General features: G+C 39.3%; 1 protein-coding gene across 1 annotated transcript in view; it reads left to right on the forward strand.

Moving 5' to 3' along the window:
- grin2ca (glutamate receptor, ionotropic, N-methyl D-aspartate 2Ca) overlaps positions 1–18,647 on the forward strand; it is a 68,797-nt gene that overhangs the window by 40,321 nt on the left and 9,829 nt on the right. The window contains exons 5-8 of the mRNA XM_023261687.3: positions 5,757–5,968; positions 15,099–15,267; positions 17,858–18,011; positions 18,217–18,342. Of these exons, the coding sequence (XP_023117455.1) occupies positions 5,757–5,968; positions 15,099–15,267; positions 17,858–18,011; positions 18,217–18,342 (661 nt within the window). The remainder of the gene's footprint in view (positions 1–5,756; positions 5,969–15,098; positions 15,268–17,857; positions 18,012–18,216; positions 18,343–18,647) is intronic.

Raw genomic sequence — 18,647 nt, forward strand, 5'->3', positions numbered from 1 at the left:
ACACTGAGAGAATTCCACTTCTGCATTTCTGTTTAACAAAGTTATAATTCCATAAATTACATGACATGCTAATTTGTTTTACAAAACCTGAGAGAAAAAATGGAATCAACAAGTGCAACACTTTTCAAAAGGCCTACAGGTATTACCAATACTGGAAAGAAAATGGAAAATCTACATACTATAGATGTTTTCCTACTTAAATTTTTAATTGGCTTTCATATTTTTCTCTTTATTGGCCCTACAGAAACGCAGCTGACAATAAGTAGCACCTTCGTCGCTAATGTCTTTGTGGTTACACTAAGGAGCACATAGTTTTTTGTTTTTTTTACAGAATCTGGTAACAGCAACAATGTCATTTTTGGAACATTTTCAAATGAGACATGTAGGATACAGCGATTTGGATCCAATAGCACCATTTTAAGCATAGATTTAGTTTCCTGACCTAATGGAATGTCACAGATGTGTTGTTCAAGGACCATCTCACTCTGATTTTACAGTTTCTGGCTCTAATAAGTGGTATAATTTTTAAAGGTAACATGCCTTTCAAACCCACCGGTAGGTTTTGAGGTTCAGAGGATGAAATAAATCAATCTACAAATAAATGAGAAAAGCACTCAGAAGGCGCAGTACGCCAAGGATGCTCAGTCGTATGATTTTCGTCATTTCCGATCTTTAAAAAAATTGTGGTCTGCAGCAGTCGATTTGTAGTAGGATCACAATCATGTGATCATGTGATCTTGTAGTCATAGTTACGGTGATGTCTTGTCGCTATCTTGCAATGACACAGAAATCTTTAACAAATCCGTGGATCCAGACTATAAGCCGCATCACTGGCAAAATCGAATCAATTGGTCCTTGTGTCATTTCTGACCTTCCCTGAAAATTTCATCCAAGTCCATTTGTCTGTTTTTGATTAATGTTGCTAACAGAGAGACAGACAGACAAACCAACGCCAATCATCACATTACTCCGCCGAGGCTCTGCCTCCTTGGCGGAGTAATAAAAGCAAAAGCAGGTTGCAGAGTGTGGGTAGCAAAAGATGATCACCTTCAAACTAAAGCAATTCTCTGTTGTTTTCCTGACGAGCCATTTCTTATCTGAACAGACAAAAGCAGTTGTGACTTTCACTTTTTGTTGGACCTCCTGTCCTGCTGCTGGACACTCATACTGAAGGGCACTGCAACACTCCCAGTAGATTAGGATAGTTTTTAGCAATTTTAGCATCCTTGTACTCTGTGCTATCAAAGATGAACAGAAAAGTTGGCTTTAGAAATATCCTAGAAGTGTAACTCTGTCCCCTCTAATTGTATAAAAAGACTTCAAAAGACTGAAATGAATTTGAATTCAGTGACATGAAGTGGATATGTCACTTTCCTGTGACAGAGTTTTCATATTCAGACAAAACAGTTCAGCTGAGGTTACCATTAGGTTTTCAAAAACTTTCACATCAAGGATAAAATATTGCAGACGAAGAGGATTTCAAACCGGAGTTGAAGGCAACCGTGTCCTCTCATTCACTCCCTGACTCCAGCTGTCCTCATTTCCCACCAGACTGACCTTTACATAAACCTTTTGTGGGAGAAAAAAGAAAGTATTTTGCTCACTGATTCAGAGAACAACATTGTGCTCATTTCAAAAACTTTCAGCTAAGAAGTGTAAGGCAATCCATTTTCTGTGCTTAACTTTCTCCTACCTCTGGCCTCTTTTCTGTGAAAGCTGAACATCAATTCTGCCTTTCCATTGCCTTTTATTCCAGCCTTCTCATTGTACATGTCACAAGGCAGCAAGTTCATATATCACCTCTGTATAACCAGTTCCAGCCTGACATTACATACACTGATACTTTGCATTACACGCCTCATTTTTTTTACACTTAGTAGACTCATATCACTACAAAACTCTTATCACATCCAGTTGCTGTAATTTTCAGCTTGCAAAAAGTCATTGTTCAACTGCCTCCCCCAATGTCTTCCTGAGATCTAGAAGTCAGAGTAAGTTGGAAAGATGGAGAGGGAGTATGACAAAAGACAGTAGCGACAGAGAGAAAATGCCTCAGAGAAGGACGAGAAGTGTTCCTGTCACTGCCGTTATCTGGCAGGGTGAAATATGGGACTGAGAAGCTATATATCTGTGACGCACACAAACCTTGAAATTACAGTGTCCCTGTTGAAACAGGATTTGTCAACTGGGGAAAAAATACCTAATTGTATCTTCGCAATGGATTTCTTGTAATATATACCACCACTACTAGTCACTGTATACAGGTAATTACAGAATTGTGCATTTCACGGCAGCATTCACACTATAATAATGTTTTGCGCTTTGGTTCTTTACAGATTGCTGACACCAGTTTTTAATGTGCTGTGAGAAACAAACAATGAAGATTTCACAGTCTGAGCAGCCACAGGGACATGATGATTTTCCATCTCCTGTAATTTGAAATTCTGATTGACTATCGCTCCACTCGTGGGAATTTTGTCAAGTCAAACAGCAGGACTGATCAATATGACTGGCAGGAGAAAGGAATAATGGAGGAAAGTCCAGAGAGAATATCCTGAGATATTTGCACCCCCCCCTCCCCTTTTAGTTCTTTCATTTCATTGTGACAAGCTGTACTGACTGGTGTGATGCGAGAGGATTGCCCCCCTTCCTGCATAAACAGCAGAGAATATGTGGGAAGAAAAACATTTTGTCCAGGCTGACACTTTTGTTGAGCCCTCCAGGAAGTTAATGGTATTTACAGAAGCACTGTCAAGTTAACTAGAAAGACTATCATAAATATTAATCAACTCATATTTGCACGAACTACCTCACTACCAGAAGTTAAGTTTAAATGGAACTATTTCATGTATAGGAAATTAAATGAGAGAAAAAAAGTACGCTGCTCTTCTCTTTTACTCTCTCCTGTGACTATGACACTTCCATTCCCACATGGTAAACCATGCAGATTAAAGACAGGTGATTCTTGTCAAACCTGTAGATTATTTTATTGGAAGGACTGAGCAGATGCAGGGTTACTGGTTTATGAAAAAGGAAAACAAAGGGGACAGGGATGTCCACATTTCTGTGCCCTATTAGTTAGCTGCTGTCATGATATTGGTTAGTTAATACAATTTTTTTGTTTTTCTTTTAGATGTGCAGTCGCATCCTGCATGATCAGGTTTTGAGAATATCTCAGCTGTTTGTTATGCATGGAAACATCTTACAGTGGTTTTAAAAAATCTTAGTATGTTGCATGTAAGCACCTTATCCTGGTTTCTAAACATCCTTTCTTTGTCAAAAGCATCTACCTTGTCAGACCACTGATTCTTGCAAGATTACAATGACATCTTGCAAGGCTTCAAGCCAAGTGCCTAACTTTTTCCAGACAGTTTCTAAAGATGATTTCTCAGATGGTTCTGTGTAACAAACCATCTGGCACGTCGGTAAGGTTAAAATAACATAGTGGTGAAGTATAATGTTAAGTCTACTAGGAGTGTGCACTTGCACTGACTGGCTTTCCAGACATCATCCCACTGTGAAGAACCTGGTTCGACAACAATGCAGTTTTGCCAGAGCCGTCTGTATTAGCAACCCTGTTCTGCAATGCAAAATGACTGCAACTAAGGATTCCTTTTATTGTTGATTAACATATCAATTATTTTAATGGTTATTCTGATAGTTGTTTGGTCTAGAAATATAACAAAATGGAGAAAAAATGTTATCTAAAGCCCAGGATGACATCTTCAGACTTCTTGTTTTGTCTACAACCCAAAGACTGTTGACATACAGGTGGAAATAAAATGGAATAAAATGCCTTTTTTGAGATAATTGGCATTAACCGCTGTCAGCACACATATTAGGCACAATAAGGAAATGTTAAGTCTAAAATCACCAAGGAAATTGGCAAAACAGATGCTTCAGTAAAGCAAACAAATGTTACAATTCAAAACTAGCTACTGTACAGACAGGTTTAGTGTCATTATACGATCTAAGATCAATGAGTTAAGATGATCTTTAAACAGCAACACAGCACAGTGTGATTGCAACAGGAAGTGACACAGTTTACATTTATTAGAAGAGTAATACAAAATGCTGCTATAGACTGATAAATGCAGCTGTCATGTGCCCTAAATCATTATTTTTCACCCATGAGTCTGTTTTCTTTTCATAGTTTAGCTTTTTGATTACTTGGGCCGTTTTTTTTAATTAAATAAGTGCACATCAGCTTAAGGAAAGTAAGTAGATTTGTCTATGTCATGAAGGGAATAATCATGTAAAATAAATGTTTTAGGTCAGACCTTTTGTGTCTTATTTTTTTAATTACTTATACAGTTTATATTTCTAATAATTACATGTTGTACGACATCAGATGCAAGAAAAAATGTTGAAAAAAAAAAAATACTATACCCACTCTCAAAATATCACCATTGGCCATTGAAAAACCCGTATCAGTCTTCCACAAATCTATATGTTTAAAACAGTGCGTGGTTAATGATTTTATCATGTTTTCTTAAGCATTGGCTGGTAAATAAGAGTCCTTAAGGAATCCTTACAAACTTTTATGCATTATCTATACACCGCTTAATCTTCATTAGTGTCACGGAGGAGCTGGAGCCTATTCCAGCTGATTTAAGATGAAGTCAGGGGACACCCTGGACAGGTCACCAATCTATAACAGGGCTACATATACAGACAAACAATCACACTGATATATCAATATCTTTTCAGCCAATTAGAGGGTCTGGCTTTTGCTAAGCATGTGATAAAACATTTAAATCAACGCAATAAAGCGATACTCATATTAATCATACAACATCAGAACTGTGGAGTGTTCTGTTAACATGAAATTGTTATTATGTGATGGTTGTTGTTAACAAGCATTAATTGAAAGGTCATCTATCCTGATTACAGCAACTGTAGCTGCTCTCCTTACTGTGTTTGGTAAACTATCACAAAATACCCAAGTCTGTTTGGAATTCATTTGATGAATTATGGCAGCCAAGGCAGCGTTAATAGCCCTGCTTGATACAAAGTAAAATTAGCAATGAGTAAGATGTGTCAGTGTTTCTGGTAATTAAGGTCCAATTGGTCCTCTGCGACCTTCTTTCCTTCCTTTATTTCTGAGTTGCATTTAAACAGGAAGAGTCACATAGGCCAATTTGTGGAATGTGGTACTAAACAGGTCATGGCTTCTTCAGATAAGTGAGCTTGAAATGTTTAATTCCAGATCTTGATTATGTATTCAGCCGGCTCGTGAATGCTCATTTCCCCACAACATCCAATTAAAATTAGCTTACTGGTTATATAGCAGGGGGTGGAATTGCTCTCATTGCATTAGATGTGTAATTGCAGTCTCCACATCCCCAGTGACACAAAAATCAATTTCTTCTCAACTGTCTATGAACTAAAACTCTGCTCGCTGCATCGGGACACTCCAGACACTCCAATCACACAAACATATACCATATGCAGTTAGAGAATGGGGGACCTGTATTAAGATTGGAGGTTGTGATACACGGTGTTATGCAGATATTTTTCTCACATCTATCTGACGGGCTTATTTTCTCAGCCTATACCTATTTGTCTTTTGTGGCGGAGTTTAACAGGTTTCTTGAGTCCTCTGCAGTTATTAATGTGGCCTTTTTTGCAAGAATCCTTGTTGCTCTGTGTGTTACTGCTGTAACAAATCAGCATCATGGTGGCCATCTGGAGTTTGGTGCAGAGATTTTTCACTGCCTCATGTTGATTCACCCCTCCTCTCTCGAATCCTCCAGGTGGGGACCTACGAGATGGGGATCCTGCAGATGAGATACCCCGTGTGGCCGCGGTTTGGCTCCTACCTCGAGCCGGTGTCTGATTACAGGCATCTGACAGTGGCCACACTGGAGGAGCGGCCCTTTGTCATTGTGGAGGCAGTGGACCCCGTGACTGGTACATGTGTCAGCAACACTGTACCCTGCCGACGACAGTCCAACAAGACGGAGGCGTAAGTTCATCAATGTGATAAATAACTAAATCTCTGAAGATTTAAATGTGCTCTTTGTTGGCTGATGGCATTTTGAGCACCATCCTAATTAATGTTCATAATCTGTACTTACAAGCATATCATGTGAAATATTAATTAAGCATTTGTGTACTGGAACATGTGGGGCCTAGTTATTTTATACACCTTTTGCTTGCTTTTGGCAAGTCACCTGTGTATTGAAACATATTTAGCTGAGATTATATGTCATTTCAAAGCCTGCCTGCCTTCAAATTGAGTGTTTTTTTTAACAATGCTAAAAAAAGCGTATAGAGACAGACACAAAAAAAATTTTTTTTGTTATTCTTGGATCTCATATCGACTGGTCTTTATTGTTAATGGAGGAAAAGCAAAGCTAGGAATTATACTAACCTTGAATCAGATTAGAGTAGAGATTCCCAAACTTTCTAGCCCCTGACCCTTCAAAAATTGGGCCAGAGACTCGCAACCCCCACTATTTTGAGGTTGTTCAAGCCTAAAAACACTGCCTGCAGTCACACACATTCACCAATAAGCCTATCCAAATACAGGCATAACAACAACACAGAATAGCCTAGACAGGTCTTTCAAATTATTTTAAAGTAATTTAATATGCAGACCACAACACTGAAACCACTGGCAGTTGCATAACATGAATAAAACACTGATCATCTTGTTGTAACACAATGTTCTACTGGAACATCTTAGGTCCCTTTACATAACATATAGTATACCATATATAGTACATATAGTAATGTACAATATGTCAGTGTGAATTTGGGGTGAAAAAGTATGATACACAAGCCATCTATCAGCAAAAACATAGAATTTGGGGCTTTGAGATTCTCTACAATCTGCTTTCACTCTTACTTTGTCTCAGATCATTGTGTTACCAAGCTGTGAGTTGACTATCCTGATTTCAAAACACCATCTACTGCAAACCCACTTGATATTACTGCACAGTCCTGCATGCACTCTAACATGTTAACATGCTCAGCTTAATTGATTTTGTATCTAACTTGAGGGTGCCATTAGGTATGAGATTAAGAGGCTCTTCCCCTGCCATTAGTGCATGCATGGCTTCTTATCACTCAATGAGGTGAGATACTCATTAGGCTGCTTGGCCAGAGTGCAATATCCCAGGGATCACCCTGTGACCCAATCAGGGAAATATATGTGCTGCATGGCGGGGTATCAATTAGATGGGACGATTAGGCCATGTCATCAATCCTGAATACCTAGAGACTGATATTGGCGTTCATTAGTAGAGGGAGAGAAGCGCTGGCCATTATCCATTACTGACAATGGCGTTAACGAGATGAAGGGACCAGAAGATGAAGATCACATCCCTTCAGTGTTATGGGCCACTGTAGTGCTTTATCGCTGATGCTGACCAAATCATCCGACCTGTATAAAAAGTGCATAATTCCCCTTGTCAGACAATCGAACGTTTTCACAGAGCCGCACAGAAATTCCAGGCAGAAACAGATAGAGTCAATGAAAGGTTCAATGAAGCAGCCAGCACTGCTCAGCTGAAGAAGAAACATTGACCAATAAAGGTTGCCATGAAGGATGGAGAGCTACGCTACAATAGATCTTTGTGCGTAGTCAGACTAAGGCTGCATTTACAGATTATATAAAGAATTAAAAATCAGTGGGTAGTTGTTTTATAGGGAGTTGATTGTTTAGTGTTTCACTGTCAAAACATGTATTATATCCATAATACCCCTTACAGTTTCTCCAAGAATTGTCCACTAATTGCTTGTCCTGACTGCCTAACAACTATAGCAAAAAAGAATTCAGCTCACAATAATATAAAACACAGTAAAAAAAAAAAAAAAAGAAAGAAAATCCTCACGCTTGAGAAACAAGGGGCAGCAAATATTTACCATTTTTCCTGAATAAGTGATCTACACAATTAATAGAATGTTGAAACTCTTGCACTGATTGAGACAAATTTGCATCTGATTGGTCTTCCAACTGATGCAATATTGACATCCAAGAATTTTCAAAATTGGATAATATATCAGGTAATGCTAACTTTAACATGACATTAACAAACATTTTATATAGGGATCCCTTGAATTAAGTTATGAGAGAATGTATAATGAACTGGACATTTCAAAGTGGTGTGTTTTCCCTAGAGGGCAAAATCTGATGGCAACACCGATTCCAAATTAGAGGTACATCACACATATCTTTGGTTCTTGCAAGTGACTGTTACTGTAATATATTTGTGATATTGATTCACCTATATATCAGTTAGTCTCCTCAAACTAAGCCAAGAAGTGTGTTATCTTGTTCTGGCCGCAGGGTCACCTTTCCTTATCTGAATCTCCTCCATGGCCTTAAATTCTCCTACAGTAATGAACATGCCTGCAACTCAAACCCACATCAGTGCTTTGTAAATGGAAAGCTAGTGGTCATTCAAGTTCTCCATTTCAATGCCTCAACCCCTGGGCCATGCACTGAGCTTGCCAGGCAGGCCATCTGCGTGTTTCACTCATTCGTCTGCAGAGAGGCCTGACAAACAGGCACTAGTGCCCAGTTCAGACTTGGCTCACAGCAGTTAACACAAGCTCTTCCCTTAGAGCCGTGCACATTCTCCAGTGGCATCAGAAAAATCTCAAGCCCTCTTCTTCACTGCTTTTTAGCTGCTGGGAGCTGATTTTTATCCTCTAGCGAAGATTAATTCAGAGGTAATGCCCTGGTGAAGGGTGGTATTGACCTGAGAAGATAATGTCATCATACATTAGCTGCATTCAATGGGAGTTAGATCATAAGTTGATTTAATTAAAGCTAAGACTGAGTGCAGCAGCAGATGAGCTCCCCAGAGCTTTGCAGTAAAAGAACCAATACAGATCATCAGAAGGCTGCAGAGCCTCACATAGCGATGGCTTCACAAAGCAATGTTTGAAAATCGGGGTAACTTTATATTTTGTCATGTGACATTACTATTGTGCATGTTCTGTACGCTGTGATGCCAACATGCCCGCATCAGTGCAAACAAGAGAACATTTACTGCATCTCATTCCTCCTGTCTCTCCTCACATTTCCTATCAAGTCTCAAAAGTTCACTAACAGTTGAGGTAGAAATGCCACAAAAACATCATCATTTACAGAAAAACAGAGAAAGCACGCTGAAAAAAGGAACCTAAACGAAACATTCAGCTTGCACAGTCATCCAAGGCCAATGCAGTAATACTCTGCTTTGCAACAATTTACTAATATTAAATTATAGATGGTTTATTATTTTAAAAAGCTTCAATCATACTGTCTCACTTGCAAAGACACATTTATTAGCGCAAAGTTTTGGTGCTAAATGTTAGTCAGGCAGATAGTTTAGCACAAAGACTCTCTTGAGCCTTATGAAATAGTTGCTTTGGTATATTATTTAACAACCCCTCAGATTTCAGATTTGTTGTATATTGTTCCAGAAGTTGGAAACCACTGATGTAGGAAGCTATTTGGGTGTCTACTTCTTCAACCTTGCCAATTTTGCAGCATTACAGCTGTCTGAATGCTACAGCTGAAGCCAACCAAATAAAACCTTGGTTGACTGAAACTGCACCTCTTCAATCAAACCTCAAAAGACTGAGCAGAACAGAATACACCTGTCCATATTCATATGCTAACCAAAAACAGAACTATATCAGCGAATGAAGAATATAAAACAGGCAAGCATTGTTTTTTAATGATCTGCCCTCTGAGTTAGTGAGCTTTGTCGCCGTTTGTTTGAACAAAATGCAGTCACACCGATAAGTTGTTTGACATGTCAGTTATTTTGGAGCTGACTCTGAGTAAAGATTCAGTAAACGTTATATAAGTACGACCTAGCAATCTCTGTCATGTTGGGAGAGTTTCAAGTTGTCTCTATTCCTACCATCCTCAAAAATAATGGATTATTCCTTGAAGGCTACTGACGTAGCACTTTTCACCTCAGGAAAGTAACACTGGCGATCGGTCAACCAATGATGTATTTGGTCGGATGAGAGCATATCAACCAGTTAATTGACTAGTGGACTTGGACGCTACAGCCATAGTGAATAGAGCCATTATTTTAATTTTGCCCAATAAATAAGAGTGTCATCTTCATTTTTCTTTAGAAAGGATTCAGACATCCTCAGCTACACAGTACAGAAGACACACACATATAGCTGTCACAATCCATAGAGCACCATCAAAACATTACTCTGAGAATGTCCCCACTTTGAATAAATTACCTCACACACACATTTACAATGATTCCCAAAGACCCATTTTAATGCAACTGGCAGCAGAGTTAAAGCCCAGCCCTGAACCCTGGCAGTTGGTGAGACAGGGGATGTTGGGACCGCCGTGTTTACTCACGGTTGGCTGTGGCAGCTTCGTTTCCCTCTAAAGTGTTCATTTGTTCCTGTTTGTTGTGGCTTTGTTCTGCCTGCTTGCTGCCTCGCCTGTCTGTCTCATTGCCTCCCGGTCCTGATGTGTGGGTGAGTGTCCATTAGACTGAAGGTCTGGAGGAGGTTAGGGGTGATGTGTCATTAGTGCTCTCTGCATTGTGCCCATGGCTCACTAGTTCACTACCTCAGACTGCCCACCGTACGCGCTATAGAGAGGTGTTCATTTTGGTTTCCATGAAAGCACATAAGCATTTAATGGTGGACCACATTCCCTCTGTTGATGAATAAAAAAGAGACAAAACTGATCGTCAAGTCTGTCTAAATGAATCCTTACAAACTGACATCAAGGAAAGACAGAGATTTAAAAATAGAACCTTCACACACTTGTGCATTTAATTTATGGAAAAAACTTGGCCTCCCCACACAATGGGCTGGAGTGGCTTTGATGAGTGTTATACACTGGCAACAACTGGTGATTGATTTTATTACCAAGTCAGAATATTCTCATAAAGTTTATGAATCGCTAAACACTCACAATGTAGAAATATGTAGACAAAACCTAGGATTAGTGCAGATTATGACCTTTTAATTTAGAGGCATCAAGTTGTGTATTCTCAAGTGAAAAATTTCAAACCCTCAAAATTCAAATAAGCTGCAAATTTAAGGAATAGGCTGACATTAGGGTCAGACTACACAATATAGGGCAACATGCACAAAGTAAAATGAGACTGTTTCAGTGTCACTGTCGAGGTTCCCTCATAAAGCAGTGCTCACATTCACATACTTAAACACTTCCGTAGCACACTCACACAGTCAGAGAGAGAGGAATCTAGACTCATTTTCTAAATCAGTCCAGGGTATTTTACACGACTCTAGACTTCGTGTTGTCTCCCTTCTTTGTGAGTCTCATCGCTGCTGTCATTTTGTTTGTCTAAAAACTTAAGGACATTTTCATCCCCACATTCCTGGAATCCTGCTGATAAGTAAGGTTAATTGATTTCAAGTCTTACGTCAGCCTCTTTTACTTGGTATGCACAATCTAAAACCGTTCATTTGGCTTCTGCTGCCTGCTCTGTCTGAGGATCAGTAGCATATGTAAGCAAGCATGCTGAGTCTTTTTTTGTAAGGGTCACTCAGGCAAGACAGCTTGGTATGTGTTGGGTATTACAACTGTTAGCATACTGCAGTAGAAGCCACATGAAAGTCAGTGTCAAGGGAGGGACAGGTGTAGGTATCAATACCTACAAGTCTGAACAACAATGCAGCATTAAAAGTTTTGCAGCAGTAGAAGAATTAGAATGAAAACAATTGCTGGGGAGAGTGGCAGCTTGCCAGCCTTAAGCAACGTTTTATATGCTGTACTACACAAGAAGAGGCTGCCGTTATGTGCTTTTAGAGCAGTTATAATGTGATAGACAAATGAATGTTTTTCCTCATCAGCAAAATGGAATGAATGGATTTCAGGGGTTTATGGGGAGACAGGCCCTGACATTAACAAAATCAAACAGGAGGTAGACATAGAATAATATGTGGATTTAAAGCTTTTGTATCACTACAAACAAATACCCTTCAGACATTTAATGATAGTCAGTTTACAGTTTTGTTTTGTAGACCTAGGGTGGGTGATTTGGCCAAAGGATCTTATGACAATCCTTTGAGTAATCCAGATCCAAATCACAATTCTCCCCACAGCTTAAGTTGTCATATTATTTGTTGTGCATATGGTTGCCTGGATACTAAGCTTGTCAATTCAACTAAAGGCTAATCTCACAAATCTCTGCATCCTGTTTTCACTCTGACTTCATTCTGAAAGTCCTGACTGGAGGTGGTGATTCATATCTCTGGATTTAATGCTTGATAAGTTTCCATCCTTAAGAATAGCTAAACAATCGGTATTGATCATTATAGAGCAAAGCAAGCTGTCATTGTCTCCTCTTAAGCTGTAGCATTGATGGGGGGGTTGCTAAAATGACACCCAAATGAATTGAAAATGGTTGCAGCTTTTGAGTCGTGTTGACTGCAATTATTACAGAAGACCTGGCATAAAGAAAACACCCTAAGAGCAGTGTGTGTATGTATGTAGGTAGGTATGTAGGTAGGTATGTTGGTGTATAGGTAGGTATGTAGGTAGGTAGTTATATAGTTATAGATTCCAGTCTTACAGTGGTCATTTACAGAAAAAAGAGAATGATTCCATTTTTCAAAGACACAGATTCCCTCAATACTGCAATACCAAATATGTCTGTTTGTTGATAGTGTGCGCAAACCAAACGGAGAAAAAAAAAGTTAACTGACACAGGTGTCTTTTGGGAGTTTCTGGGGTTAAATAGCATGCAACAAATAAAGATAAACAATGCTAATTATCTGCTCAGTTACTCAAAGTAATAAAGACAATAAATAGCTGAAATGCAGGTTTTCAGTCCAAACCTATAATTAAGAATCGGTTGTACCTTTAATTGGACATACTAATGCCTTAACAACTTGTTTACTGCTCTTCAGGTAACACATTAACGGCTTTTGTCTGTGGCCAAGTTGCCATCATCCAGCCCAAACAATCTAGCAATGAGCTTCACTGCTGTCTGCCATTGTTTATTTGTGATTTATTTATGTCGGATTTGTTTTGGTCCGCCCAGCTGTCCGTCCATCTGTTGAGGCCATGACATAATGCGTGAGCCTGTGGAGTAGCTCCAGCTTTCCTTTCTACATCCCCCATTTCCTGACATTAGGGGCCCAGCCTCGACATCAAGGAGATGGCTGGTCCCCTCCTCAACTCCACAAGCTCCAAAACGTGCTATTCACTACTTCAATCGCTATTTTCAATTTTCTTGTGGAAGTCATTTGCAAAAACTGGAAGTCTGTGTGCTATGACTAGAAAAAGCCCATGCGACTTCTTTTCAGGTGTCAAAGTAACTTACCATTTGAGATTTTTGCTGTAGTTTATGGTCAGTTTTCATAGAAAAACATGTTCTCAGCACTGGAAGGCACTGGAAAGAGTTTGAGTATGAGACCAAAAGAGTGTCAGCAACAGTAAAATAATTACTCCATTACTCAAGTTTATATTTGGCATTTTTGAATAATCTAGACCAGGGCTATTCAATTAAAAACTGACTCGGGCCGGATTTTCTGACTAAGAACATGAGCTGGGCCGGACGTTTTTAGCAGAAGTGAGCAAAGTTAACCATTTAAAATAAACACAAACAGATAAGATAACAAACACACTGGATGTTTATTAACGTATTGCCACATCCAAAAGGACATAAACACAATAGAAGAGCAGTACTTAAACTAAACCTGTGCTGAAATACTGCTTCTTTAAATTTTACATTTCAAACACACAACTTCAACACATTTTGATAGGTAAATATAAGCACAGGTTAAGGTGCATACGAACATAAAAACTAAGTGCCGTTTAGAAACACCATCTTTTGTTTTGGTCACATCTCAAAGTGCATTAAAAAGTAACTTGCTTAACAGTAACTTTTCAGAACTTGAGACATTTTTCTTCTTTTGAAATAACAAAAAACAGAGTTTGTCCCTGTCCATATTTGGTCTCATCTGAGACAGTCACATCTTCAGTGCATATAATCAAAAAAATAAACAGTAGGCACAGTGATAGTTACTATCCCTTTGAAACGAAATAAAGCTGACATCAAAGTGCAATAATAAAGTGCAACTAAGTGAAATAACTGTCAAAACAAAATGTCTTTCTTAAATATTAAACTTATAATAAGTGAACAGAAAATAGTCACATAAATACACAAAACTACCTTTAGTGTCTGCTACAGCACGCTGCTTTGTTGCACTTACCATGTCTCGAAGACATCTGTGGCGAGAATGTTTGACGTGTCAGACCTGTTTGATAGCAGATGTCACACTCGTCTTAACTTTATCGTCCGTTAAAACTTCATCCACGACAGCCAACATGCAGTCCTTCACAGTTTCTGACTCTGTGAACGTCCTCTTTTTCTTTGCCATGAAGCTGCTGTGGCCCTTTCCTGAGCTGTGCAGGTCCGCTTCATTGTAGTACAGCTCCGGTTGTAAGATGCAGTCAAACTTTGAATTATAGCCGCTCTCTCATGACATCCCTCGGGAAAGTTTGTCCGAAACGCGGCATGTTTTTCCAATGTGGTGTCTTCGGACATTATAATCTTTCAGCGCTGCAAAGCACTCGTTGCAGAGTAAACGCATTGGTTTGGCGTTCGGACTTGGTGGTAAATAAATAAATACTTGTCAGTCCACGCAGGATTAAACCGACGGTTTTCCTCGCCGATTTGTCGTTTCAGGATAGAAAAAGACATGCTGCTATTTTCGCCTGTATAGAACTGCTAATGTTAACTTTTCAAACTCCTCAACACAATGCATTGTGGGTTAGTTGCTAGGTTACGGTAAGTGTTGCATTCAATGTTTGCAATAATGTTGGAATTTTTGTAAGAACTTGTCAGTGTTACTGAAAAATGTTTTTCTGTTTTTCTCGGACCCAAGTCCCAGTCACTCGGCAGTTGCTTTAGGGCCACTCGAGGGTTGCTTTCGGGCCGCATGTGGCCCGCGAGCCGCTAATTGAATAGGGCTGATCTAGACCCTTTGTGAGTTTTTGAGCCCCTTTAAACTTATAACATCAACAGAAATTTATTGTTTCAAGAAACCAGTTGTCAAAGAACACTAAGCTTCCCTGAAAATGTAAGTGATAATCAGAAGCATCACCTTCTGTTTCTCTCTCTCGTTTTGCCTTTCAGAATTGTGGGTCACACTGAGCCATACACGAAGCTCTGCTGTAAAGGTTTCTGCATAGACATCTTGAAGAAACTGTCCCGCACCATTAAGTTCTCCTATGACCTCTACTTGGTCACCAACGGCAAACATGGGAAGCTGGTCCGGGGAATTTGGAACGGGATGATCGGAGAGGTATGAAGTACAAGCAGATTTAGATTTTAAAATGGCAGTGGTCCGAGTTCACTCAGAATCACCAAGATCAAGAATGAGGTCACTTCTGTTAGCTGCTTCTTATCAGCCAAGAGTGAAATAGTCACTGAGAAGATGCAATATGTACATTCGCAGAGAAAGAACAGTGTGCTGGAGGTTCAGTTAAATCAAAAAATGCATGGTTATGTCTGTGAAGTCCCTGTAATCAGCAATACAAGTCTGATAAGACTATTTGAACTGACAGATTTAGCTCTATTGCAGCTACTTTGGCCATCTGATAAACATCTTCACCTTTCAAACCCCTTAGCTTCTTTAAGGAGGTTCTGGTTACGATGGCAGTTACTCTCTTATTTAAGCTGTAGTGAAGAAATCACATATTTCTTTTTAGGATAAAACGAAAAAAACTGTGGTATACACATTAATCCTTGGTCACTGCAGATGGATGTTTCCTCTCCTGCTCTATCTAGAATTTCTTCATCGAGTAAAAATGGCACAAACTATCTAACTTTTATATTAATGAGGTTAAGAAAAGGAATAATCATTAAGCTGTGAAACTAAAATGCACTAGTTTATAACAGCAATACATCACTCACAAAAAACTAAATTATTCAAGCCATTTAATGAAAATCATATTAGTTTCTAAAGAGAGGACTACATGCAAATATCCACTCATTTTTGTCACCTCACTATCAACATCATTTTGGCATTGCTCTTTGCAGTTAAGAACAACATAGACATAGATGATGTATGATCCAGTGACTAAACCACTGAGGTATTACATTTAAAAAACAATAATGAATGCAAAATTTGGATTATTGCATGTGTAAAACACTGCATGTGTGATAACTGAAAGTGTAGAATTAAGTGATTTCGAATCAAAATCAAGATTTAAAACAATGCAATCAGTAAATTGCCAAAGGTGCAGTTTAGATTATATGTTAACAAGTCTTTCTGATCCAGCATTTAAAATGTTATGCCAGTAATTTTACAAATTCTTGCCGTCTTTCTTGTGCGACAGTCATGCTCACCAATCAGAAGAGACCCAAGGCAAATCTGCAAATACAACCAAAAACAAACACATGAAACCTAAGAAAATCATTACAGTTGTGCTGTGGAAGAAAGCCTCCACTGAGCCAGAGGCATTGTTGAACAATTTAGCAGCATTACTGTGGTATGAGAGTATTTAAAATTTGAGACGACGGATGCATAGCTAAATGTTGTGGGAGGCCACAATGCAAACTATTAGTATTTGAAAAAGCACCACAGACAGCTATGTAACAAGTACATGGCCACAACATTGAGGAAAAGCAGTGATGCTCTACTCCTGTCTACTAAACAAAGCCCTTTATGTTTCTCTTTGTGACAAGAACTGTCAGGGAACAAACACCATAATGCAATACCTCACGAAAGACATAGTGTTTATTACTACTATGGTGAAAGAGTCAGGTTTCAAAAACTCACTGAATGTTAGATAATAGATACGCAACTCCCTTCTACACATACATCAATCAAGGTGAAGAATGTGACAGTTAATATATTGATGGCATGTGGTAATGTTCCACTACATTTTAAAACTGGTTGAGGGTGAAAACTGAACTGAAACTTGACTTCATACCCAATTATATTGTCAAACACATTGTGATATCTGTCAGAAAAATCACAACTCTTTCAGCAAAACGATAGACTGAAATAAGAATGAAAACCTCAACAAGACAAGCGCTTTCTCTTCTACAGTAAGAAAAATTAAAAGGAAAGTCACGATTAATGAGCGCATGAATTGCTACCAAGGGCATCATGATAGGTGAAGGAGGGACTGTTGTACAAAAAGGAGGAGTAACTGTCCCTGTGAATAATCCCTAGTCAGATTCCACTGGCTCCCCCTCCTCTTGGGGAGTTGGAGGATACAACATTAGTTGGCCCTTTTTTCCCCTTTTTTCAAACACAGGAAGGCTATTGTGCTCAATGAGGCATCAACCTCCATAGGAGAGCTAATGGCTTGCATGAGGCGGAGTGTCTGGACTGTAAATCCACAGGCTCTCCATCAGCATGATAAACAGTGGTGTGGTATGGCAGAAAAGGCTGGAAAACCAGCCACAGAGGAACCTGAACTACACTAGTGGGAGTCTGAGAAACATTAGCAAAAAATAGCATCACCTCTTTTCAGAGGCTATCAGCAACCTTTAGTCTTCAGCAATTCGTCCCGTTTCCAGCTTCTAAGATTTTGTATGCAAGCGCGTTATGTAATCAGTATTATTGCTATATGTGCCAATACTATATAATGGATTAGAGATGGATTAGATGGCAGATCACGCTTTACAATGCATGGGTTAAAAAGGCAACATAACATTGGAAGAGGCTTTTGAGTTGCATCCGTCTGGCTGCTGGATGGATACTCAGATGCCGTGTATGTTGACTGCACTGATAAATCAGATTTATCTCAAAGGTCAGCAGTGGACGTCCAGTATTACGATGCTATGTAGGTCCGATTTATGGTCATCTGAGATCGTCTGAGATCCCCTCACACTTTCATGTCACCTAAAAAATATCTCTATGGACTTTCCTTCTGCCACAGGTGTTCTACAAACGGGCAGACATGGCCATCGGCTCACTGACCATAAATGAAGAGCGCTCAGAGATTATTGACTTCTCAGTGCCATTTGTGGAGACGGGGATCAGTGTGATGGTGGCTAGAAGTAATGGGACCGTCTCTCCATCTGCTTTTTTGGGTGAGAAATTCCATCTGAAAGCATTTTGCCTTTGCCATTTTGAAGAAACATGCTCAGTCTAGCTATCATTGAGAGTCTATTGGTGGCCTCATGGTATTGTCATATACTATATATTGTGTCTGCAATGGCCCCTTTGTTGGCACAAATTTACCTGTATTTGTACATGCATGATTATTAGCTTCCTGATTGTACTCTGTCCCTGCAGAACCTTACAGCCCAGCAGTTTGGGTGATGATGTTCGTAATGTGTCTGACTGTCGTGGCCATCACAGTGTTTGTCTTTGAATACTGCAGTCCAGTTGGGTATAACCGCAGTCTGGTTACTGCCAAAGGTGAGGCCCATCACCCTCCTTTGCATTATCTTCACAAATACTGCATCACAGAAAAACACAGGTATGAGTGCTTGATGAAAAAAGAATAGCTATTTTTGTTTAACTGCAACTTGAAGTACATGTGCACATGAAAACCAAATCTTTCTTATCATTCAACATGAGAGTTGAGATCTGGAGACTGGAGTGAAGCAGTTTTAATTTTTCAATTTGCTGCTGAAAGAGAGACCACTAAAGACAACTGTCTCTTGAAAACTAAAGTCAATATGTTCATCAGTCTGTGGTAAAAACAGACACGAGGTGGTAGA

Source organism: Amphiprion ocellaris, chromosome 19, assembly GCF_022539595.1.
Source record: "Amphiprion ocellaris isolate individual 3 ecotype Okinawa chromosome 19, ASM2253959v1, whole genome shotgun sequence".
In the NCBI taxonomy this organism is placed as follows: Eukaryota; Metazoa; Chordata; class Actinopteri; family Pomacentridae; genus Amphiprion; species Amphiprion ocellaris.